This window comes from Manis javanica, chromosome 3, assembly GCF_040802235.1.
Source record: "Manis javanica isolate MJ-LG chromosome 3, MJ_LKY, whole genome shotgun sequence".
Lineage (NCBI taxonomy): Eukaryota > Metazoa > Chordata > Mammalia > Pholidota > Manidae > Manis > Manis javanica.
Window position 1 is genome coordinate 143,577,379 of NC_133158.1, and position 26,506 is coordinate 143,603,884.

At 33.8% G+C, this 26,506-nt stretch overlaps 1 protein-coding gene and 1 non-coding gene across 2 annotated transcripts in view; both read left to right on the top strand.

The window, feature by feature from the left end:
- The window catches only part of KPNA4 (karyopherin subunit alpha 4), a 61,187-nt gene extending 36,097 nt beyond the window's left edge, over positions 1 to 25,090 (top strand). The window contains exons 8-17 of the mRNA XM_036997906.2: positions 3,649 to 3,735; positions 5,591 to 5,760; positions 5,942 to 5,986; positions 8,867 to 8,998; positions 13,115 to 13,243; positions 14,629 to 14,733; positions 16,437 to 16,508; positions 17,344 to 17,506; positions 20,214 to 20,308; positions 23,090 to 25,090. Of these exons, the coding sequence (XP_036853801.1) occupies positions 3,649 to 3,735; positions 5,591 to 5,760; positions 5,942 to 5,986; positions 8,867 to 8,998; positions 13,115 to 13,243; positions 14,629 to 14,733; positions 16,437 to 16,508; positions 17,344 to 17,506; positions 20,214 to 20,308; positions 23,090 to 23,188 (1,097 nt within the window). The 3' untranslated portion in view covers positions 23,189 to 25,090. The remainder of the gene's footprint in view (positions 1 to 3,648; positions 3,736 to 5,590; positions 5,761 to 5,941; positions 5,987 to 8,866; positions 8,999 to 13,114; positions 13,244 to 14,628; positions 14,734 to 16,436; positions 16,509 to 17,343; positions 17,507 to 20,213; positions 20,309 to 23,089) is intronic.
- LOC118968274 (small Cajal body-specific RNA 7) lies at positions 13,448 to 13,772 on the top strand. Its single transcript, XR_005055847.1, has one exon.
- Positions 25,091 to 26,506: the final 1,416 nt, after the last annotated feature.

A 26,506-nucleotide genomic window follows, 5' to 3' on the forward strand; every position in this document is an offset into this window, starting at 1 on the left:
CTACTGTATTCTGTACATCTTGATATATTGTGTTCTACTTTTCATTAGTCTGGGGTATCTTTTTATTTCTCCTTTTTTTTTTTCTTCATTTACTCATTCATTGGTTATTCTGTAGCACATTGTTAATTCTCCACATATTTATGACTTCCCAGTTTTCTTTTATAATTGATTTTCAGTTTCATGCCATCGTGGTCTGAAAAGATGCCTGACATAATTTCAGTCATCTTTTTTATTGAGACTTGTTTTGTGGCCTAACATATGATTTGTCCTGGAGTAAGCTCCATGTACTCTTGAGAAGAATATGTATTCTGCTGCTTTGGGGTGAAATATTTTGTATATATCCAGCCTAATATGTTAAGACCAGTGTTTCCATATTGATGTCTCAACTGTCTGAGGTATCCCACTGATTGTAAATGGGGTATTAAAGTCCTCTACTACTATCACATAGCTGTTAATTTCTTCCTTTAGGTCTATATTTTAGGCGTTCTGTGTTGAGTGCATAGATACTTACAAATGTTACATTTGTGTAAGGATTCACATTATAGATTTTACCGTTATGTAATGCCCATCTCTACCTTTTATTACAGTCCATTTTAAAGTCTGTTTTGTCTGATACACATACAGTTCCCAGCTTTCTTTTGGTTTCCATTCATATAAAACATCTTTTCCATCCCTTTACTTTCACTCTGAATCCATATATCTAGGTTCATCTCTTGTTGGCAGCATATAAATGGTTCTTATTTTTTATCCATTCAACCACTCTGTGCCATTTGATTGGAGAATTTAGTCTCTTTACATTTAAAGTAATTTTAGATAGGTATGTACTTATTGCCATTTTGTTAATTGTTTTCTTTGTAGTTCCTTTTTCCTTCTGTTGCTCTCTGTGGTTTGATGCCTTATCTTTAGTGTTATGTTTGTATTCCATTCTCATTATCTTTTGTGTACCTACTGTAGGTTTTTGCTTTGTAGTTACCACAGGCTTACATATACCACCATAATATATGAATGTATATGTTTGTGTGTGTGTTTGTGTCAGTCTATTTTAAGTTGACAGCAAGCTAAGTTTAAATGCATTCTAAAACTCTACAGTTTTGCTTCTCCCTTGCATATTTTGTTTTTTTATGTCACATTCTACATCTTTTTATTTTGTGAATCCTTTACTTAACTAATTGTTGTAAAGTTATTTTTACTATTGTCTTTTAACCTTCATGCTAGGTTAGGTTTAAGTGATTAGTCCACTGTTTTTTCTGCATATTTACCATTACCAGTGAGATTTTTACTTACATATGTTTTCTTATTGCTAATTAGCTCCCTTTCTTTTCGCCTACAGTCCATTAACATTTCTTGTAAGGCTAGTGTAGTGGTGGTGAACTTTAGTCTTTGCTTGTCCAGAAAACTCTGTGTTTCTCCTTCAGTTCTGAATGGTAACCCTGCCAGGTAGAGTATTCTTTTTTGGAAGTTTTTTGCTTTCAGCATTTTGAGTATATCATGGCAGTCCCTTCTGGACTGCAAAGTTTCTGCTGGAAAATCTATTGGTAGACTTATGGTTGGGGTGGAGAGACAAGTTGGTTTTCTCTTGCTTCTTATAAGATTCTCTGTTTTTAACTCTTGACATTTAATTATAATGTGTCTTGTTTTAGATCTCTTTGGGTTCATCTTTCTTGGAATTCTTTGGACATTTTGGATATAAATGTCTGTTTCCTTCCCCAGGTTAAGTAAGTTTTCAGCCATTATTTCTTCAAATAAGTTTTCTGTTCTTTCCTTTCTCAGTTCTCTTTCTGGGACCCATATTATGCAAATGTTGTTCTGGTCCCTTAAGCTACCTTCACTTTTTTTTTTGTTGGTATCATTAATCTACAGTTACATAAAGAACATTATGTTTACTAGGCTTCCCCCTTCACCAAGTCCCCCCCACATACCCCTTCACAGTCACTGGCTACCTTCACTTTTAAAATCCTCTTTCTTTTTGTTGCTCTGTTTGGGTGAGTTCCACTGCCCTGTCTTCCAGGTCACTGATTCCTTTTTCCTCTTAATCTAGTCTGCTGTTAAACCCCTCTGGTATTTTTTTCAGTTCAGTTACTGTATATTATTCAGCTCTGTGACTTTTGTTTGGTTCTCTCTTACATTTTCTAACCTTTTGTTGAAGATGTTCAACTTATGTTCATTCTTCTCCCATGATTGGGGAGCATCTTTATGACCATTGCTTTGAACTCTTTATCAGGTAAATTACTTATCTTTGTTGCATTAAGTTTTTTTCTGGAGTTTTATCCTGTTCTTTCATTTGGAATATATTCGTGTTTCCTCATTTTGTTAACTTTCTGTGTATTAGGCAAAACATCTCTCTCTCCCAGTCTTAAAGGAATGGTCACAGGAAGTCTAGGAGTGTTTCATTCTGCTGTCTTTGTAATACCCTGAGGGTGGTAGCCTGCCAGGAACTCTGTCCAACTATTGCAGTCCCATGAAACTCAGAAATACAAGGCTCCCTGGCCACTGGAGCCAGGTGTTGAAGGGCAGTCCCCTGTAGACTGCACAGACCTGCAGCTTTGTGGGATGATTGGGGAGCACCTGGCTGAGTGAACCAGCCCACCAGATGATGCAGGGGTGAAGCAAGCAGCACCAGAAAGGTAGAGGGAGAGGGTAAAAATGGCATCTGCCAGCACCTCTGTCCCCAAAGTTCCAATAGACCCTTGTTGTTTGTACAGACATTTTAAGCATAGCCAGTGAATCTCCCTTACATGTTGTCTAAGCATTTTTCAACCTGCTGCTTTTGCACTGGGTCTCAGTGTGTGGGAGTCTGTGCTTGAGTCCTTTAAAGTTAGTCTCAGTTTCATACAGTCTTTGATTCTATTGGGTGGAAGCCCTGTTGCTTTTCAAAGCCAGGCATTTTGGGGGCTCATCTCTCAGTTCAGATTCTTAAGGTTGAGGTACCTAATACAGGGCTTGAACCCCTCACTCCTCAGTGATACACTACATGTTTGTGAGATCCCTCTGCTTCTGGTTCACTGTGCCAAGGGTAGGGTTATTGCAGAGATGACATTTCTGCCTCTCCTACCTGTCTCAATGTGCCCTTTTTATCCTTTGTTATAGAGGAACTATTCAGCTAGTTTTCAAGTCTATTTCAGAGAGAATTTCTCTATATAGTAGCTATAGATTGCACATTTGGTGTGTGTGAAAGTAGAGTTCATGGTCTTCCTATGCCACTGTCTTGAACTGCTCTATCCTGGTTTTTAAATTTCTGTATTCAAAAGTTACTTCAACTACTGGACTCTTCTTTCAAATTTGAAGATATTGTTCAATCTGTAAGGGATAAATCTCAAAATAGAATTAAATCCAGGTTTAATTGTGAATGAAATTTCACTAGCTTAATTTAACATTTGTCTGTATATTAAAATTTTCATGATGCTGACCAACTAGTCTGCTGGCCAGAATTTTTCTATGACAAATTTTATCACTATTAATGAAAGTAATTTAATAAGGATATATTTTAAATGTATTTTTGGTAGGTTTCTGTCTTTGGAAGTTTCAGCAAAAACAAGATGAATTTTTGGTTTTAGAATATAGTATTTTCAACCTTTTTTTCAATGTTACTGAGATATAATTGACATAGAACAATATTTTCAAATTTAAAAACTTGTTTTCCTCCTTCAGATGCTGTGCCACTTTTCCTGAGGCTTCTCCATTCACCCCATCAAAATGTCTGTGAGCAAGCAGTGTGGGCATTGGGAAATATCATAGGTTTGTACAAAACTTAAAGTATTAGTTCACCAATTATTACTATATACCGTGTAACAAAAATGACTACTAGTAGTTGAAAAGGAAAAACAATTTTCCTTTTTCAATATTAGTTTTTGTGATATAGTTCACAGAAATTATAGCTGTTTAAGTATAAACCCTTAGTAAACAGAATGGACATTTTTGTTGCTTATGATACAATTATATCTTTTTGTATATAGCCTACTCTTAAATTATTTGAATAATTTTGAAATACGTATATGATAGAAACTTCCTGTTCCTCCTATTTTATCTCGACATGTCTGTCGTATTCCTCAACTCTACTTAGAAGTCAGTAAGAAAAAAGGCAAAATTTAAACCATTTTTCTCTATAATAGCAGTTCTGACAAGAGTGCACTGAAATTTTTTTACACCTTGTGGAATTTAAGACAGCAAAATATAGTAATGTTAACCACAGTCATCAATAGGTCATCATCATTTAGGAGGTATTTTATGGCTTATAGACAGTCTCTTTAAATGTTGAACACCATGATTACCATACCTGTCGGGTTTTGTCTGATACATAATTGTAAGAAGAATAATTTAAAGCAATTCTAATATTTCAAGGATTTTTTTTTTTTAACTCTGGCCTAACTTTGCCCAAACTAAAATACTCAAAAGAGCTGTCCTCCCGTGGAGAATGGAAAAAATCCAGGGTCTAAACTATATTGTCTCTTGATGTTAATTTTTACTTTTGCCACAGATTCTTTGTTGTTCTTGCATGGAAGTAATCGATATTGCTTTGATATACCTCCTGTTCATTGCCCTTTTGGCAGTTAAGGTGGAAGGGAAGGGATGGTTAGTATCCCACAATTACGAGTTTTCAAAAGGGAAATTTTTTCTGTAAACTGACGTTTGCATATAGTGTATTGCTGTTTGGAATGCTGCATTCTGTGTATCGAGGTTCCCTCACTCCTTTGCTTTTATATCTACTTTTAGATTTGAAATTACTAAGACAGAATCTTGATCCTAGGTTTTTAATTCCAGTGGCACTATAGAATTAATTAGAATACATGGATGCTAAAGAACAGTCATTTTATCTCCAAATATTGTAATGCAAGGAAAAGTATTTTCACTTAATGGAATATAACACTTCAGCATGGCTTTGCATACTAGGAATTACAGTGACACTTAAGATACAGCAGTTAAATGTGACAGCTTGCTAGGTAGTGATTCTCAAACTTTAGAGGCTTTTTAGAATCATAGGAAGGGCTTGTTGAAACAATGCTGAACCTGGAGAGTTTCTGGTTCGGGAGATGTGGGATAGGACCCAAAGTTCACTGTGTGAACCACTGCTTTAGGGGTACTGCCCTCCCCTTTTTTGACATAGTTTTCTAAATATTTAGAGTAATTTATAGTTAATATTACTGATGCTCCAATATTGGTTCATCAGTATAAATTCATCAAATACTTTCTTTCTAATAGTATTTCGATACATCTTTTTTTAATAACATGAAAATTTGTTAAACTGGGAGTAAGTGCCATTGCAAGAGAAGGTGAAAGCAACAGTTCTGCGCCCCCAAAGTATTTTAAAGAACCTTAGGCTTCTAGCATTTAGGTGGTATGAAAACATTTTATAGGTGAGCAATTTATAAACCTGAATGCATGAATAACGTACAAACAAAACTTAGTACCTTATATTGCTTCTTCTGGCTCAAGAACGTATATTGTGAACTTGGTTATTGTCTAAAACTTCAACATAAAACTGAATAGTGTTTATGGTTAAAATACAGAAAACATATTGAAACCAGTGGTGCTCTGTGTTTTCTGAGTTGCTTATGGTCAATGTATTTTATTGACTTAATCCTTCTACCTGCAGGTGATGGACCACAATGTAGAGATTATGTCATAAGTCTTGGAGTTGTGAAACCTTTACTTTCCTTCATAAGTCCTTCTATTCCTATAACATTCTTAAGAAATGTTACTTGGGTTATGGTGAACTTATGTCGCCACAAAGATCCACCACCCCCAATGGAAACCATTCAGGAGGTAAATAAGTGGTTTGGTTTGGTTTGGTTTGGTTTGGTTTGGTTTGGTTTGGTTCGGTTTAGTTCAGTTTGGTTTGGTTTGGTTCGATTTGGTTTGTTTAACTGAAGTAGATACCACTATGTGTATGTTTTTACCTATGTATATGTATGTAAAAATCTATATATAATTTCTCTCTCTTCAGATTCTTCCAGCTCTTTGTGTTTTAATTCATCACACAGACGTTAATGTGAGTAAATGCTTCCCATCATATATTTCTGTATGTGTATGTATGTATGTATGTATGTATGTATGTATGTCTAGGGTTGCCCATGACGGAGGAGGAACTTATACTGGACATCATGTCAGTGTTTTCTATCAAATGTTTCAAGACCTGTAGTAATTTAGTTCAGTAGTTATATTTACTCTTTATTTATACCTATATCACAAAATAAAACTGAAGTGTAGAAATCAAGCCTATTTTTTTGGTCTGGGCAATAATAAATTTGCATATATATAGTAGTGTTGGAAAACTGAAATTAAAAATTCTTAAAATTGCCAGTTAGTGATCTTTCTTAACTAAGATTCTCTCTTTGAAGGTTCATGAGCTTTTTATGAAAGCTCATTTTGACAGCCTGTCTAGTGAGTGAGAGAACACTTACACAGTAGTATTTTTGTTTCTTTGAAAGATAAAGACAAATATTTGTGCCTTTTTTGCATGGGTTTTTATTCAGTACATACACTAAACCATGAACATCATTTGCTCTTTAATTTCATTTTCACTCTATTTCTCCACTTAAAATGAACTTTGGAAGTGGTTTTACATGGTGTAGATAAAACTTTTGAATATCCAAGCATCAAGGAAAAGAATGCAGACTAGATCTTAAACACAATGAACATATCTTATTCATTCTTACACAGATGGAAAGGTAAAAGCAACTCAGGAAGTATGAATGAAGTGGAAATGCCCTGACTGCTTATAAAGCCAGTCCAGCCTTCAGAGTGTTGGAAAAGCTAGGACTATAGTGGGTAAAGAAAATTACATGAGTGTCAACAATTAGGAACTTCTGTGGCTCTTTATAAACACAGTTTGGTATGATGACCAATGTTTGATAAGCTGCTTCATTCCTTTGCAGTTTCTAGGGTAATACTTCTTTGCCAGATCTCTCTAAAGAATATGAAACAAGTTAAAGTTAGAATTATTTAGCATAAGTAGTGACACAATATAAAGAATTCATAAGATGAACATGATCTTTACTCTAAAAATATATTTTTAGGTACTGATCCTTTGCAATCTTTAAAAAAAAAAACATGTAAGCAGTTTTTGGTTTTAGGCCCTTACAGCCAAGTTCTTAAATTAAATTACAAGTTTTAGTATTTTATTTTTGAAAGATTGATCTCAAAGTCTTTATGTGTACCAGAAAACCAGACATCTTGGTTGACATGCAGAGATACATTGTTCCTAACACCTGTTTACCCTCCAGTGCAGTTGGGATTGTAAGTCCATTTTTCTTACATCTTTTGATACATCTTGAATTTCTCAAGCCAGTTTGCGTTGGTCTTTTTTTAGTAGCATGTTTACTGAATAATAACATTTACTAAAAATAAAATGATTTAGATAAACACTTAGCAGCAATTTCATAAATCAGGCCATTAAACAAATAAAAAAATAATAAAATGCTTCCACAAACCATAAGTGAAACACTGAAATTACACTGTAGTTGCATTAGTAAATGCATTATTGAAAATACTAATTTTGATACAAAGAAGTTTACATGTGAGATCAAGTCTAATTTAAATTGTGATTCGGTGTGAGCACATTAATGACATGTTTAGTATTGGGCCTTTTTTTTAAAAAATGTATCTGGATTTTATATAAAGTCATGCACAGTAACTTAAAATTTTTGTATCAACAAAAATGCACATTTTGAGTAAAACAAAATTATTACAATTGCAAATTGAAATTTAGTTGTTTGATATATATTGATACCAGTTTATGTGTTGCTTCTTTCATTTGGTGTTTTCTCTTTACTCTAAAAATATCCATAGAGCTTTCTTGAATTTCTGAAAGGAATAATGACAAAGTTCTGTTTGTTCCTTTTTTAGGGGCTCCTTGGTTGTTTTAAACATATCATTGGTTTAGAATTTACAAGGTTTCAAACTTTTCTGGCTTGTCTTTGAAACAGGTCCTTATTCCAGAAAGACTTTGGAAGTAAAGTTCCAGGCACAGTTATTAATCCTGTCTTTGTTAATAATTATATTATTTATGCAACTGTTTAACAGTTTGTCATACTTTGTTTTAGACATAACTTCTAGTTAAGATTTAACACACAAAAAGAAAGATGAAACATAGTGGCCTAATATACTTCAAATATAATCATTAAAAATTATAGGTTATTTTTTAGTTTAATTACAGGGCTTTTTTTTTGAAAGTAGTTTTGGCAGCTAGTGCAAACTGTATTCTTTTTTCACTAGAAATTTTTTTTATTATAGATCTCACAGGTAGGCCTTGGTTGCTTTTAATGTCTTGATCTGCAGCTATGGAAGACTTCTACTATTTGGGAAATTGCCTCCAGTTTCATAAGGCAAAAAGCAAACTGGTTGGAAAAGGTGAAACTACTATAATCCTAGTACTGGAGTATTGGCCTTAGACATGCCTATATGTATTGGTGATACTAGAGAACCCCTTAAGTATATCCATCTGCCCCAGATGTTTTAAACCACTGTATATGTTGGATAAATGTAGAATTTCCAACTGTATATACATCTACCACAATGTCCTTGGACCTATTATCCCTCAGTCTGAGCATTTGAAAAGAATGCGTTTTCCCTATTTCATGTGCTATATAGTATGTTTGTATCTTAGTAAAATTAAGATTGGATACTAATCTATGAGTGGGATCTCAATTAAGCTGAACATCCTGAATATGGCTAAAAGATACATATACTTGATACAGACACTTATAGATGATGATATTTAGTATAATAAAATAGATTAAGATTTCAGTGAATTGAGGTGAGAGAAGAAAGGAAGAAAGAAGGTAGTAAGACCATCATATTTATTATGGTTAATAATTATTAAAATGAGAAAATATTAAAAGGCTACTTGAATTTTCATTTTATTTGTCAGATACTGGTAGATACGGTCTGGGCCCTCTCTTACCTTACGGATGCTGGCAATGAACAGATACAGATGGTAATAGACTCTGGGATAGTCCCTCATTTGGTTCCTCTCCTCAGCCACCAGGAAGTTAAAGTTCAGGTGAGTTTGTTATTGATAAGAACAAGTTTTTCTTAACCACTGATTGCTTTAAGCATGCTGTGGCTCTGGAAGGAGGGGCTCCCTCCTCTAGGCAAATTCTCTGAATTTAGTGAGACCAAATAACAACAGAACATTGTGGGTAAAAAGGGGCTCGTATCAAGCTTCATTCTCACACCTGGCTGTCTACAAGGGGCAGGACTGTCTCCAACTCTGGCCCCAGCTCCAGCCCCTGCTCCCCAAGCGCTGCCTCTGCTTGTGGCTCCGTCTCTGCTCCTTCCTACTTCCCTCTTCTCCAGACTCTCTTCTCTCTTCCTAGCAAGGCCTTTGTGGCTTCCTTCTGCCCTTCTCTCTTGGCTCTCTGCTTCTCTTCTGGCTCTGCTCCTAGCCCTGAGCAGAACTCTTCTTAAAGCACTATCAGCTGTAAATAACACTGCTTACCGCCAATGGGTATGCAAGTAGGCACCTGTGCAGCAGGCTATGTATTACCTCATTGCATGTATACAGTGGGCGAGATTAGATTCTTACCCAATGTGTTCAAAAATAGGTAATTTCAGTAGTTCAAAGTATATTTTTAGCCTACCAACATCATATCTTTGATGAGATTTTTAAGTTACTGATTTCTAAAATAGACCAGAGCAATTCATGTAGCAACTTGGGTAGAATCTGAAGTAAGTATTGAAACTTCTTTATCAATAAAATTTCTTAACTCTTCATAGTCTTTTTTCTTCCTACTCTTTTCATCCCCACAGCCATCATTTTTTACTCTCCTCCACTGCATCAGGCAAGTTTATTAGTTACTGCTTGTTCCACTGGCACTGTATTGTACTGAAATAAAGGCACTGTACTGTCTTTATTAAAATAGGCTGCTTAGGGGTTTCCTAAATGGCTTCCTTTCAGCTATCTACAATCTTTTTCTCTAATTTTTAGTCCTTTATTATTTTTAAATCCTTCCATGCAATATTTATATCAGAGAGCCTGCATCTAGAAAGAACAAGTTCATACAAATATTTTAAGCTGTAACTGTCAAACTACAGTGGTAAAGGGAGATACAGCAAGCTCTCCCTACCCTTCTGAGGTAAATAGTGTTCTTTAACCTTATAATAACTTAAAGTCTATAAAGTACAATTATAGCATGAGGAGAACCATTAACGTAATTCACTGTTTCTCAACCCTAGCTGAATGTTAAAATCAACTGAGAAGCTTAAAGGGGAAAAAACTTTTTTATTTCCCTTCTCAACCCTTGGAGATTGTCATGCAGTAATCTGGGATATTAATACTAAAATCTGGGCTATAAAAAAAAACTCTTCAGGTGATAATCATGTAAAGTCAGAGTGGAGACCCATTACCTTAAAATTTAAAGCTCTTTAAAGAAAGAGGGAACACTTAGCTAAATTCAGAAAGAATTAATGAATAGAATAGTTTGTTGCTTAGGGGATTTGTGGCTTTTTTCAGATATTCTTACTAGATATTTATCATTAAGTTTGCATTAAGTGTGGTACTTAGGTCTTGGTATAGGGATTTGGTTTTTTTTATTTTGTTTTTTCAGAATGCATCTTCAGTTTTAATACTGAACTTCATTGAGAAAATAGGGCTTGGAATTTTTCTTTACCTAGCTTTCAAGGAAAATTGATTCTCTGTATTCTGCTTGATAACTAGTAGAGGTTTTTTAAAACTATTTCAACTTTCATGCCATAATTTAGGAAAATAGACTGACATAGTGAACCTCCATGTGGTTTCTTCTGTAACCCTACTTCTCTCCCCCCTAGCCAAATTATTTTGGCACAAATCCCAGATACCATGTAATTTCATTCAGCTTGTATGTCTTTAAAAGTAAAACTATTTTTAACATAACCACAGTACCATTAAATCATGTTTAACTGTAACATTAATCCAGTCAATATCCAAATTTTACTGATTGTATCATATTTTTTTCAGTTTGACCAACTAAATCTATATTAAAATGAGGTCACAACATTTCATTTGGTAGCTGTGTCTTCATGTTTCTGTTACTCTACAGCTTTTTTTTCTTTCCCCTTTTATTTGTTAAAGAAGTTGGGTCACTACAAAACATTGAAAAAAATTAAAGAAGTCCTAAATAAATGAAATATACCCATGTTTGTGGGTTGGAAGATTTAGGATGGCAGTCATCCCCAAATTTATGTAGAGATTAAATGCAATTTCTTTTAAAATCCTATATGCCTTTTTTGTAGAAACTAACAGGTTAATCTTAAAACCCATATGAAAATACAAAAGGCCCAGAAATAACCAAAACAATCTTGAAAAAGAACAAACTTGGGAGGCTTCTCACTTTCAAAACTTAACAAAAAGAAAGCTAAGAGTAAACAAGTCTATTGTGTTACTGGCATAAGGATGGACATATAGATGAATGAAATAGAATCAAGAGTCTGGAAATAAACCCATAAATTTATTATCAACTGCTTTTCAACAAGGGTGCCAAGAAAATTCAGTGAACAAAAAAACAGTCTTTTCAACAAATGGTGGTGCTGAGACTACTGGGCAGCCACATGAAACTGGACCCCTACTTCACACCATAAATAAGTTAACTCAAAGTGGATTAAACATCTAAATGTAAAACCCAAAGTTATAAATCTCTTAGAAGAAAACAGGCAGAAATCTTCATCACCTTGGAATAGGCATTAGTTTTTCTAAGGTAAGACACCACAAGCACAAGAACCAAGGGAAAAAGATAAATTGGACTCCACCAAAAGTAAAAACTTGTGTTTCCAAGGTTATCATCAAGAAAGTGAAAAAGCAACCCACAGAATGGAAGAGAGTATTTGTAAATGACATATCTGAAAAGGGACTTATATCCAAAATACATAAAGAACCTTACAACCCAATTGAAAAATGGACAAAAGATTCAAATGCAGTTCTCCAGTAAACACATACAAATAGCACGTGAGAAAATGGTCAGTATTGCTAGTCATGAAGGAAATGCACATCAGAGCCACAGTGAAATACCACTCCATACCCTTCAGGATGACTGTAATCAAAAAGACATTAACAAGTGTTGACAAGGATTTAGAGAAAGTGTAATCCTCATGACCCAGCAGTTCCAGCCCCAGGTATACACCCAAGAGAACTGAAAACACATGTTCACACAAAAATCTGTACACAAATGTTTATGGCATTATTATTTAAAATAGCCAAAATGTAGAAGCAATCTAAATGCCCATCAACCAATGAATGGTTACATGAAATCTGGTATAAACATAAAGTGGAATGTTATTTGGCAGTGAAGAGGAATGAAGTACTAATATGAATATTGAAATATCTGTGCATACTTCACAACATGGATTAACCTTGAAAGCACTAAGTGAAAGAAGCCAGACCATAAGACCACCTACTGTTTGATACCAGTTATATGAAATTCTGAAATAGGCAAATTCATGGAAACAGGCACAGTTTCCAAGTTAACCCCAGGAACTTGGGGGGTAAGGGCAATGAGAGTCATTGTTAATGGGTACAGATACTATGTTTTGGGGTTTAAGATGCTTTAGAGTTACCGGTTATGGCTGTGCAACTTTGAATATACAAGAACCACTGAAGTGTACATTTTGTAAGGGTGAATTTTATGCTTCATGAATTATATCTCAATTTTAAAAAAAGCAAAACAAACAGGTTCATTTGTCTTGTAGAAGGAAAAATTAGCCAGAAAAGGAAGAAATTCAGCTTGACAGAAAATGACCTAATACAACTATAGAAAATAATCAATAATTCAAATTCACATGATGGTTAAATCTCATATGTTAAACAGGTTCCAGCTTTTCAGAAAGGCACTGTGTTTTTAATCCATTGAAACATTGAATCAAAAATCTAAAGTACTCTTATTTTCTTTATGGTCCTAAGTACTATATAAAACTGTCCTTTTGTGTTTGGTTATTGACTATCTTCTACAATAATGTAAAAAGAGCTGGGGTTTGTGTCTGTCCTGTTAACTCCTCTGTTCTTAAATCAGTGTCTGACACAACTTGCTCAAAAAGGGTAGGTTGACTTGAACAAATTAAAGTACCATCGGTAACCTGCCTAACATATCTTTGTGGTAATACCAATATTTTACACAGAACAACATCTCATTGAATCTTTTTGTTTCAGACTGCTGCACTTCGAGCTGTGGGCAACATTGTTACTGGAACTGATGAGCAAACACAGGTAGTTCTGAACTGTGATGCTCTTTCCCACTTCCCAGCACTTCTGACACATCCCAAAGAGAAAATTAATAAAGTAAGTATTTTAAAATACTGCTTAAAAATAGCATATAAAGTATCAGCAGCTTTCATTTGTAAAACCAGGGACTCAGAAGTCTCTATAATATTGATTACTAATAACTCAACATCAAGAAAAGATAAAACATTGCACTTTTTATGACATGGATTAGTATATGATTTTCCATATATAAAACCAATTGTAAACTGAATTTGGCTCTCTTGGAAATGATGAAATAGAGATAATTGGGTGTTGAATGTTGTATGATTGGAGAATTTTAATATGTAGGTTAAGTAAGTTTAATATTTCATAGAAACTTAATAAAGTGTGTGTGTGTGTGTGTGTGCGCGTGCTCATGGAGGCTATGGAAAGGGGGCGCTGACTGGTGATGCTGATACTGGAGTGCATCTGAGGCTGTTGTAGAAATACATGGGTTGTTGATTACAACATTGCCAATGATTATAACCCAAGAACAGCTCACCTGAGTAGCCTAACACCCTAAAATCTCTAACAGGTTCATTAAAAATGTTCCTGTGATCTGATCCAAAAGAGCCTATTACACACTCGGTAATAATAATCATTTTTGGAGTAAAATTTGTGAGTTTTTTGAAAAATAAAATATTTCCTTTAGTAAATAGTTAACTTAATAAATTTAGTAAGTTTGGTAAATTATAGTAATATCTTACATAGGATATTATGTAGATAATTTTTCCTGTTTAATCCTAACTTTGTGCTTTTATTATGCATTTATTATCTGTGAAACTTGTAAAACACGTGGGACTGCCACCACCATGGCAAAAGTAGCACCATTATGGTGTAAAGGGTAGCATAGAAAGATCATTATGTGGACCAGCAGAGCAATTAAATAGGCAGTAAAACATCAGGTTCTGCTTGAGCTCTTCAGAGAAATGGTGCAATGAATGATGGTTACAAATAAGTCTACTAAAACTACCCACTGTTTCATTTTTCATGTCTCCATTATCATGGGTAATTAATATTTATCTATTTAGGCTAGGACTGTTGATCAGAATAGAATAAAGAATGAAGCACATTATGTGAGACAGATGCTGAATCTCATTTACAAGAATTTTAGAATTTGTATTACAGCTCATCCATTCCTTGGTATTTGTTTAGTGACTCTATTTTTGAGTCTCAGTGTTTGGCAACAATGCTTTCAAGAATTCTTTAGAAGGCTTAGTTTGTTATGACTTCAATTAGGGCCATTCTCAATTTGCCCAAAAAAAAATACATAGAAAGGGAAAAGTGATGTTGAGCTTCCTAAAATTTTTATCGTGGAACTCATTCCATAGCAAAATAATTTGGATATTGTAGTGTGTTTTTTCTTAGTTCAGATACATATTTTATTTTTTATTGAAAAATATTGAAGAGATCTTGTTCTACAGGAAGCGGTGTGGTTCCTCTCTAATATCACTGCAGGAAATCAGCAACAGGTTCAGGCAGTAATTGATGCCAATCTTGTACCAATGATAATACACCTTTTGGATAAGGTAAGAAAATCATCTTATGTGTAAGACGAAAGGGATTTAAATTTAACAAAATGTGAATATATATACTTCTGTTTATTTAATTAGAATGTATACAGTGGCGTGAATACTATAGTATAATAGTATTAATATTAAAACTTGTGAAACCCACAGAATGGAAGAGAATATTTGTAAATCATATATCTGAAAAGGAACTTACATCTAAAATACATAAAGTAGTTTTTATATACAATAGATATTTCTTTTTAGGAACTCCTGGACTTTTGTATCATTCTTTGATCAAAATTACTATTATTATTCTGGGATTTGTTAAAAATTCATATTATTACTACAGGTCATAAATGCTTACATATATTACCTCATTTAATACTGTAACTCTGGGGGGTTAAAAATTATCCCCATTTGACAGATGAAGAAACTATTGTGTAGACAAATTGCCCACGAAAAAAGAGCAAGTCACGTGTGCTGTCTAACCGTATGCTGTACCATCTCTCATGCTTACATTAGTGTTTGGGCAAGAGACATTTTAAAATATCACAATCACAGCATGAGGGTTTTTTTCTTAACACTGATCTATAGTTAAAAAGAAGATACCTCTTATCTTTATTATATCCATTGTTTCCTACAAACTGGTAATAGAGGCTTGTTTCCTATAACTGATAAATTGGATTCAGTTTTTTAGCAATAATACTTAATGCAGCACTCTATAATTTCTGAAGATTCACCTCAGGCAACACATACTGCTTGTCCTATATCTAGTGGTAATAAGATTGATGAGTGAGCTCAGGTGTTCGCATCCTACTCCAGCTGATTATTATAAAGTTAGTCATCGGTTTTTACCTAATGGTTTTTAGGCAGTCATTGATGCTCATTACCTGTATCCCTTATTTTACTAGGAACTATAAAATAGTCACTTCCTGTCATTTTTTTTTTAGCTATAATTCTTCAAAGAGCTTTCCTTATCAGCTATTGGTTTACTCTGAAATATATTTCATATAGGAAAGGCAAGGTAAATTCTTGATTCTTCATTATCACTCAGTTTTTAGCATTATGTGGTTCCCTAACAACCTGAAAAGGAGAATAGGGAGGAATTTTTAGTGTCATTAAGAAATTGTGGATCTTTATGTTATGTTGTAAATTTTATTCCGTTGTAGTTACTCTTTCTGACACTCAAATTGTCCGTGACCATTGGGAATTTCTTAAATTTGGTGCCTGTGTCTTTTTTACACTGCAGTTGCTTTTTTAGAACTTCCTACCTTTAGGGGTATAACATTCCCAGATTTTATCTCGTATTTTTTGACCTAGACCTGGAATTAACTGTCTCTTCAGGGTGTATTGGTTCCTGTGTCTTTATCATAGTCTCACTAATGATGGACATTATCATTTTTAGGACTTTACTGTATGTTTAAGAGGATAATTTATTTTTAACCTGACATTTCTTTGATTAAAGTGAAGATGCTTAATCTGATATTACTAGACTGTAACATCAAGTCAGTTTTTTGCAAGGGGAGTTCACAAAAAGGAGTTTCCATTTGTTTAGAGTAAATTGGATTCAAAGGCTTATTTTAATAAGTAAAAGCTATCTATGCATATAGAAAGGCTAGAAGAAAACCTGGGGAAATGACCAGGTGGAAAACCATTTCAAAAAACACTTTTTCTAAATTACCCTATATTAAAATTTATATCCTTTGCTTTTGCTTTTACAGGGGGATTTTGGCACTCAGAAAGAAGCTGCTTGGGCTATAAGTAACTTAACAATTAGTGGAAGGAAAGATCAAGTAAGTTAAGCTGTTCTCAAAAATGGTAAAATAACAATACAGAGAAGTGTAAGATTTAAGCATATTTAAAATAATAGCAAGATAACATTCTATTCTGTTACCTTTTTTTATATGAAAGTGTCACTTTCCTTTAGTTTACATTTCATAGATGAGAAATGTTCTCTTTCCAATTTCTTGGCCTACAATAATTTTTTAATCCATGGTAATAAGTTCAAAGCACTTAATAGTCAGGGTTGGTTTTTTTGTTTTCTAACAGTATTAATAAAAAACAGGACCTTTAGGTTAATAGAGCAGAATGAAACTGCCTCACAAATTCTCCTAACAAATGAACAACTACAATAAAAAAAAAGAGAAGCAACAATAAAAATTGACCAGCACCAAGCCAAACAATAAACTAGACCCAGTAGAAAAGGCTGAGACTGGAAACTAGGGTGAGAAGTACATGGTGCCTAGCTCATAAAATTTAAAGATATGCTCACTCATAGTGGTGAGTGACAAAGCTTAACATTGTACCAACTGGCCAAAGAAAATGAGTTTTAAATGTCGCAGATGTGTTTCATAGATAGATAGAAAGGGTGAATTTGAAACTGATAAACAGTAAACTGATAATTGTCACAAATATGCTGTATAGACTGATGATGAGCAATGAATCCACTTAAATATGAATACAAAGCACAATATAAATATAATATATGGAAATAACAATGTAACATGTGAGATATGAGGTCATGTTCCCAAATCAGAAATGTAAAGTCAGAATTAATCCAGTGAGAGAATACGGTACGCAAATGAAGTTCACTTATGTTTATTATATCATGGTGTTTTTATTCTTCAGGTGGCCTACCTAATCCAGCAAAATGTTATTCCACCTTTTTGCAACTTGCTAACTGTAAAAGATGCACAAGTTGTTCAGGTAGTACTCGATGGCCTAAGTAATATATTAAAAATGGCTGAAGATGAGGCAGAAACCATAGCCAATCTTATAGAAGAATGTGGAGGTAAGTTTACTGTAAGCTATTTTCCACATGTTAATATTCTCTTTGTAACTTTTATTTTCTGATAATATAGCACTTCTGTATTTTTCTGTCTTAATCAAGTAACAGAATAAAGTAAATACTATATTCTGTATGTACAGTCCTGCTCAGCTTTATACGTATGTAATTGAAATGCTGCCACATATTGAACAGACACTGTGCTAAGGTACTGGGAAGACAGTCGTAAATAAGACACAGTCCTTGCCCTCAAGGGATGTAGTCTAGTCATGAAGATAAATACGAACTGATTTAATGTGCTAATTACCCTAATAGAAATGTACAACAAAATGGATTACTAATCCATCCTGGAAGATGCAGGAAGTGACACCTGAACTGGATTTTGAGAGATGAATAAGGATTAATAAAGTAAAAAGGGATGAAAGGTGTTCCAGACAGAGATAACACTGTGAGCAAAGACTGAGATGAGAAATAGCATTCAGCAAATTATAAGTAGTTCAGTGTTGCTGAATCACAAAGTATGCGGTAGAAATTGTCAAAAGGTGAAGTCGGAGGCATAGCCAATAACAAGGCCTCTACAGTCTTACAAACTTCGTAGCACAATAGATACTTCATTCTGTAGGGCAGTGATTCCTAAATCTGTAAAAAACATGTCTTAGCTTTCAACTCTTAGGATTACCATGTAGACAGAATGTGGAAGTGTCAAGTAGGGCTGTGGAACAAAATATAAATGTTAATCAACCTGGATGAGCATAAAAGTAAAGGTATTTCTGACAAGTATAGCAGTAAATAAAAGGAGAGGTAACTGTAAGAATAGGAGAATTGTATCTTCAACTTATTGGAGGAGCTCAGAAGCTTTGAAAATGTATTTAATAGGGAAGTATTTTTTAAATTACTAAACTGGCAAGTAGAATAACAAAAAAATACATAACTATCGATTAGGAACAGGAGAGGGGAATAGTGTTTGGAAAGTAATAGGAAGTGAGTACAGAAAAATTAAAAATAAGCATAGTTAAACTTACTACTTTTTTTCCCATGTAAACATTTTAATTATTAAAAATATATTTGTGTATATTAAAAATTGAAATATAGATCTTAAGCTTTGCTTACCTCCATTGAGGTGAGGCCCAGGATCTGTACCTTATAAGCTCCCCAGTGGATTCCTCCATAGCGTATGACAAGCTATTGGAAGAATTTCTGTAGGGTACTGATATGTTTATGATGGAGCATGGTGAAGAAGGAAGGGAGAAAACCAGTAAGGAGAGTACTAGTGGTTGGGCCACAGTCAATGAACGCAGTGATCATAGGAAACAAAGGGGAGATGGCAAGATGCAAGAAATGGACAGACATTGAAGTTTTTGAGATTTGATTGTAGAGTATTGAGGGAAAATCTTTTTCTCAATTTCAAGCTGCTATTGATTATCACAAGTAAGGACACAGAAGCATAAACAGTTTAAATGAAGAACGTCAAATAACAGATTGTGTTTTGGCATTTTGAGGTTTTAGGTACCTGTGGAATTATCACACAGACCTTTAAATTTTATACATCTGAAGCTCAGAAAAGAAAGTTGTAGATTGCAAGTCCTCATCCTATATAAATAGCTTGATTTTTTTAATGGAAGAACCCCATAAGGAGTATAGAGTGAGAAGTGAGCCCAACTTCCTCTATTTAAAGAATAGAGGAAGAGCACTCTTAAAAGGACAATTTACTTTATTTCAGAGGCTTTAAAATATTACTCTTACAAAACATAACGATTTCATTTGCATACCAAGTTAAGGTTTTAATTTTTTTTTCAAGTTACGGTTTTTAACATATTTCTTAGTGTTTCTGCCTGTGATTTAATAAACTCTAATTAATGTTTACAGGGAATATTCCTTTGTCCCCTGAAATACTATGGTTGATCTTGGTCATTTTCCATTATACTTAACAGATCTTAACATTTTTTTTTTTTTTTGAGAGGGTATCTCTCATATTTATTAATCAAATGGTTGTTAACAACAATAAAATTCTGTATAGGGGACTCAATGTACAATCATTAATCAACCCCAAGCCTAGTTCTCAAGTCTCCAATCTTCTGAAGCATAACGAACAAGTTCTTACATGGTGAACAAATTCTTACATAGTGAATAAGTTCTTACATGGTGAACAGTGCACGGGCAGTCATCACAGAAACTTTCGGTTATGCAGACCTTAACATTCTTAACATTCATTTTTACAGATCTTCACATTTATTCATATAACAGTGATAGTTAAGATCCATATACGTAACAGATCTTAAACATTCATATTTACAAATCACCAGTATATTAAAGTTTTTTAATACATGCTTAATTAAACTTAATAGTTTAATACAGAATGAGGCTTTTGTGGAAAAAGGACAGATATTAGATACTAGAATCTGCCTTTAAATTTTAACAAATGCAATTTTATAAATTAATACTTTCTATAAACATTGGTTATATAGTATTCTGCTGACTAGATGGATGCACCATTGCTTAACTTAAACATTTATATGCATTTAAACACTCTGGTTCATTTTTTAAGATAAATACACTGCATATTACTGCATAAAACCTTTTTATTTTTAAGATTCACCTTTAAAATAGATTCCTCAGAATTACAGATTTGCAATCCAAAAACTAGATTACTATAACTTCTTTGTCACTACTTTTTAAATATTACCCTGATTTCACTTCACAAAATTTTTTGCAGGACTGGAGAAAATTGAGCAACTTCAAAATCATGAAAATGAAGACATCTACAAATTGGCTTATGAGATCATCGATCAGTTCTTCTCTTCAGATGATGTATTTAATATTAATAAATTTACAATTTTCTTAGTTTTATGTATAAACAAGTTTGGATGAAATAATGTATTAAGATAAGACATGTATATGTATTTTTTAATGGAATTATAAAATAGGCATAAGACAGTAATGTCATGTATTTCAGAAACAAATACTTCATAGTGGAAGAGGGTTGAGGGATGAGTGAAATAGGTGAAGGGGATAAAGAGGTGGAAACTTCCAATCATAAGATGAATTAGTCATGGGGTTGAAAGTGCAGCCTAAGGAGTATAGTCAAAAATATTGTAATATATTTGTATGGTGACAAATGATAACTCCATTCATGGTGAGCATTTAGTAATGTAATTGTCAAACCACTATGTTGTACACCTGAAGCCAATACAGTATTGTATGTCAACTATATTTCAGTGAAAAAAAAACAGATGTAATTCAATGTTTTAAAGTTTGTCAGGGCATTAAAAAGCTAGTACGCTCGAATTGTTAAAAAAAAAATAAGGATTTTAATTTTTTTTTTACAAATTTATTGCTATTAAAAGTTTAATACAGAATGAGGCTTTTATCAGGGGCAGGGATGTTGAAAGGTTTATGTGTGAAACATCTTTTTTTTTTAAGACATACAGCATGATAGTTTGAATTACATAGATTATGAAATGATTACCACAATAGTTTCTACTAATATCCATCTTATATAAATAGCAATAAAAAGAAAAGAAAGAAGGAAAACATTTTACATTGTGAGAGAACTGTTAGGATTTGGTCTCAACGACTTTCCTATGTATCACAGTAGTGTTAGCTGTAGTCATCATGTTGTACATTACATCCCTAGTACTTATATGTCATGTAACTGAAAGTTTGTACCTTTTGACCATGTTACTCCAATTCCCCCTCCTGACATCCCCTGCTCCTGGTAACCACAAATCTTTTTCTATGAGCTTGTCTTTTGTTTGGTTTGGTTTTGGTTTTGGTTGTTTCTTTGTTTTAGGTTCCACATGTAAGTGCAATCATACAATATTTCTCATTTTCTGTTTGCCTTATTTCACTTACAGTAATGCCCTCAGTGTCCATCTATGTTGTTGCAAATGGCAGGGTTTCCTTCTTTTTTAAGGCTGAATAATATTCTATTTTGTATACATACCACATTTTCTTTATTCATCTATTGATGGACATTTAGTTTGTTTCCATGTCTTGGCTATTGTAAATAATGCTGCTATGAACAGGGGGTGCAGATGTTTTTGAGGTAGTGTTTTTACTTTCTGAGGATCCTCCATACTGTTTTCCATAGGAGCTTAGCCAGTTTGCATTCCCACCAACAGTGCACAAGAGTTCCCTTTTCTCCTCTCTCTTGTCTTTTGATCATGGCCATAACAAATGTGAGGGGGCATCTCATTGTGGTTTTAACTTTTATTTCCCTAATGACTGGTGATGTTGAGTATCTTTTCATGTACCTGTTGGCCTTCCATATATATTCTTTGGAGAAATGTCTGTTCAGGTGTCCTTACCCATTTTTTAATTGGGTTATTGGGTGTTTTGCTATTGAGTTGTGATAAGAAACTTTTGACTGGACAAAGTCAGGCTATATTTTCACCTAATGCCTTTATAGTTCTCATGTTTTATAATGGTAGGAGTATAACATGTTTATTAAAAAAGAAGTGCTACTAGTATATCCTATATTAAGTCCTTTAAGACAATACTTATTTAACCCATGTTTGAATATATATTGTCAGTGTTATTTGGTTGGTGACCAAAAAACAAATACGAAGATAGATAAAAATAATCAAGAAAGATAGGTTACTGTATAATGTAAGATATAGTATACAAAGTATCTTCAGATTGTCAATATATGGTAGTTGAAATTAAAATACTAACTTATTTTTAATATTGTCTCTTGGGGAAACTAAACCACAAACTTTTCCACATAATCAAAAAAAAAGGAATATTATTGAACATTTTGTTAAAGCATATATAGTTAGAACTGACATTTTTTAACCTGACAAAAGCAGTACTAGAAAAGAAAATCATAGGCTATTTATTTATAGATAGCCAACTAAGTCCTATTTATAATGCCAATTAGATCAGAAATAAAACCCAGAAAAGCATACTCTTTTATGGGTAGCTTTTATCATGTCTTAAAGTTGGATTTTTGGAAGTCATAATTTTCAGTTAGATACACATCAGGCCTTCTGATTTCTAGTATCTCAAAATGCAGTTTTTTATTACTTTTACATTGTAAAAAAAATAACTCAGATGATGTGCATATTTACAGAAACTATACTGTCGGTTCCTAATTTTCTTCTTTCAAAAAGAATATTTAGGTAGAACATACAGAACATTATTTATCCATTATTAACAGAGCTATTATTTTACTGTTTTGAGCCCAAATGTCATATGTCTCCAATTGCTATTTTAAAAAATAACTGAAGATTATACTTACCAAAAGTGGTGCCATTAATTTTTCATTGTCATAAGTTTTATCTATGCACCAGGGACAAGGGAAATTATAATGACTGTCCTCTTGGTTTGAGACATAGGGCCGTCTCCAAATTACTCTTTTGTTTCACTCTTCTGGATGATACCCATCTTTCATATTCTCTTAAGTTTCTTCTTATTTTGGTGTCCCTTAAGAAAAGCCTTTCCAAAGATTTTCATCTTTATAACAGAATGGCAGGATACTGTCGGCATTCATGATTGCACTTGTACTTTTTTTTATGGGAAATGAGAATATTTTTCTAATGCTACTTAAGAATACTTTAAAACTAACTAATGCTTTCTTTTTTCCCTTAGATTGATGAAGATCCTAGCCTTGTTCCAGAAGCAATACAAGGTGGAACATTTGGTTTCAATTCATCTGCCAATGTACCAACAGAAGGGTTCCAGTTTTAGAAAGATGTCGTGAAAGCTAGGTACAATGCAGCACTGAGATATATATATACACACATATATATAAAAGGTTTGATCCATCAAGCTTGGCTCATGGGATCTGCTGCTGCATTAAATCGGGAGAGAAAATGTGAAGATTTCATTTGGAATTACAGAAAATGCCCAAATGAGGTCAAGATGGCGAGTGGGTGCGAGTGAGAATGAGTGGCAGAATGTAATGAAAACTTTACCTGAATGCTTATTTAGGTTGTTCAAAGTAAAAAGGGCTACAGGTCACAGATCTTCAGTGCCTGAGAAGGAACGTTAACTTACTCTGTGTCAATTGAGGGGAAAGCGCAGTACTGTCATCTTCAAGCCTTGTAAGCATAAAAGAGATAGGGTGCCCATGTAAGTCACAGGAAAATGAGCCCAGGCCTTGCTATGAAGCAGTGTGTGAGTGGACAATGTTGAATGAATGTCTGGCTCAGCAATAGAGAGCCAGGTTCATCTTTCAAATCTAGGGCTCTTCACTCGTGAAGCAGACTCCTAGTCCTGGAGTGACTGTGTACGAGAGTGTGGTTGTGGTGCTGTATGTGAACGCATGCAAGCTTGATTCGCCTTCAGGGGGCTGATAAAACAAACCTAGTAAATCATGAAAGTGAGATCATAAGTGTTAATGTACACTGGACATGAAAACAAAGACCGGTTTAGCAGCAGACATTGGTTTACTCTGCAGCCTGTGTTTTCTATTTCCCCTCTTCCTGTTCCCATGCCCCTCCCTCTTTTTTTTTTTAGGGTATTTTTTTTTTTTTAAGTTTTCATTTACTTTACCTAGTATGGCTTTTTAGTTGCTTCTCAAGTCAGAAAACTTTTCAGGAAGGTTTCCCTGTGCATTTGCACCAGATGAATGTTTGATGCTATGAAAAGCTTTCCATATCATCAAAGCTAATTTGTGTAGATTTTTGCATGAAAAAAATCATGAATTTCCCTCAAAATAGACTGTTGCAGTACACAAGTTGCCATAATAGTATAAAACAGTAAAATGTGCTTTAAAAAGCCATCCTTTTCATTTTCAGAGATAACATAAAGATCTTTGCATGAGGTAAATCTACAGCATAGTTCATTTTTAGATTTTGTTGAGTCCTGTAAAGAAGAATAAGAAGAAAAAAGTTTCATTTGTGGTAGAATACCGTGCTGTGTTTAAATGTAACTTGTTTTCAAACTTTGTTTTCTATGAAAATGATATGGAAACTTCTAAAATGAAATTTGGTGCATATGTACTGCTGAATAAAGACCGATGAAGAGGTTTGAGTAGATGTACAAATCAAGTAATGGTTTGAACACCTTTAATAATATGCCTAATCTGTTCAATTGTTTTAGAACCTTTTTATCTTAGATGTAGGCAGCCATGAACAATCTATTTTGAGCCACTTTAGGGAGAAAACTTTGTATTTTTAAAACTTGCATAAAAGTTATGCAAGTGGTTTTTATAAATTGGAATAATACCTCAGTTTTGAGGTTATGCACACTAAATTAAATGTGACATAAATTAATTTGTACAAAAAGAACTCTTTATAAGGTGGCTCATTGTAGGAAATCCTGTGCCTTCCCCTTTGAGCACAAGTGTTGCATGAACAACAGTTTGCTATAAGAAACATACCAGATTAGCCACCATTAGCATCTATATCTACTTTGTGTTTAAAAATCAACAGGTAATTCTGAAACACTGTAGAATGGATAAAAATTATTTTGTGATCATAACTCTTTGTTGAACTAGAGTATTTTTGCAGCATTCCTTGTCATCAGAAACATGGTTAAAGTTTAAAACTAGAAGCAGCAGAAAACTAGCTTGTAAAATTTATCCAAGTAGAATGCAGGCTAGGCTGTCTTGGGGAAATAAACATTAAAACTTAAAGCAATGTTTTACATGGGGTGTGTGTGTGTGGTATTTTTTTTTTTTAAACTTACTATAAAATTACAGTGTAATTCGATGGCTTATATTAGCTTGTCTTTCTTAAGCTTTTGACCTAGGAAAGAGATAACAGAAGAAATGTATTAAGTTCTATAATTTCATTATAGACATATTCCTATTCTAACCCCTGGATTTGTTCAGGTGATTCCATCTGTGCTTCTCCCTTCTTTGTCCCCGTCCAACCAAGGTTATGACCTTCCTTCATCCTTCCAGCAAAATGGACTGGGAGGGATGGCTTGAGCTGTCTTTTAAGTATTCCTCTAATTTCATCATTTGTCTTCAAGTGATAGATTGCATACAAAACTTGGCTTTTACAGAAGACTTAAGTTCACAGAAGTAAACATAACAATACTTTGTATAGTTCATGTTTCTTAGTAAACAAAAATGACATAATAATGTGAGATTATTATAGTAGGCCAAATGACTTTATAGAATAGCTATCTTTATGTATGTGCTAGTTGAGGATGATATTAACATCTCTGAGTACAAGGGCTAGCTAATAGTCTAAATATTCCACTTCTGTCTGGATTATACTGGATATTGATTTTCTAATAGAATTCTTGGAAGGACTTTTCTGTGTCTGAAATATATTATAGCACAGTTAACAGTTCACCAGAGTTATTTAAACACAACCATTTCATTCTCCAGGATCTAAGAAATTAATTTTTAACAAAACAGCATTATTTGTGATGATGGAAAAAGTGGATAATAAGCCTTAATAAGCTTAATATTCTTGACTTAACCATGTTTTCAACTGCCTTTTTGGAGCATTGAGCTCTTAAGTGCTATAAAAATAATGTTTCTATTACAATTTTATGAGTGTCTCTACTCTGAAATATCTTTAAAGGTATTTTTCTCTTTGTATTGTGTGTCATGTGGGAATTAGTCCCTTCCATATTACTCTGATCCAAAGCCAGAGCATTCCTATAATTGGAGCAATTGACTAATCATTAAAAATACAGCTGGAAGGTTTTGTTTATTTTTTGCATTAGGCTCACCTCATGACTACAATTCATAGGGGTTTTTTTTCTTTAAAGGTATTGCATTGCAAAATGACTGGGTTATTGTAGCATGAATGTAATTTGTGGCACACCCTATTTCGATTCTCCACTGCCTCAGTTCTCAAGAAAAAGAATTGAGCTTTGGCTTTAAAGAGAAGTGATATCTTTTCTCTTGCTGTGTAACAAATACCACAAACTTAACAGCTTAGAACAACAAATAACTATTTCACAGTTTCTGTGGGTCAGGAATTCAGGCACAGCTTTGCAAGTTCCTATGCTCAGCAGCTCACAAGATTGCAGTCAAGGTTGCAGCCAAAGCTACAGCTGCACTTGAGCTCCAGGTCTTCCATGGTCATATGGCAGAATCCA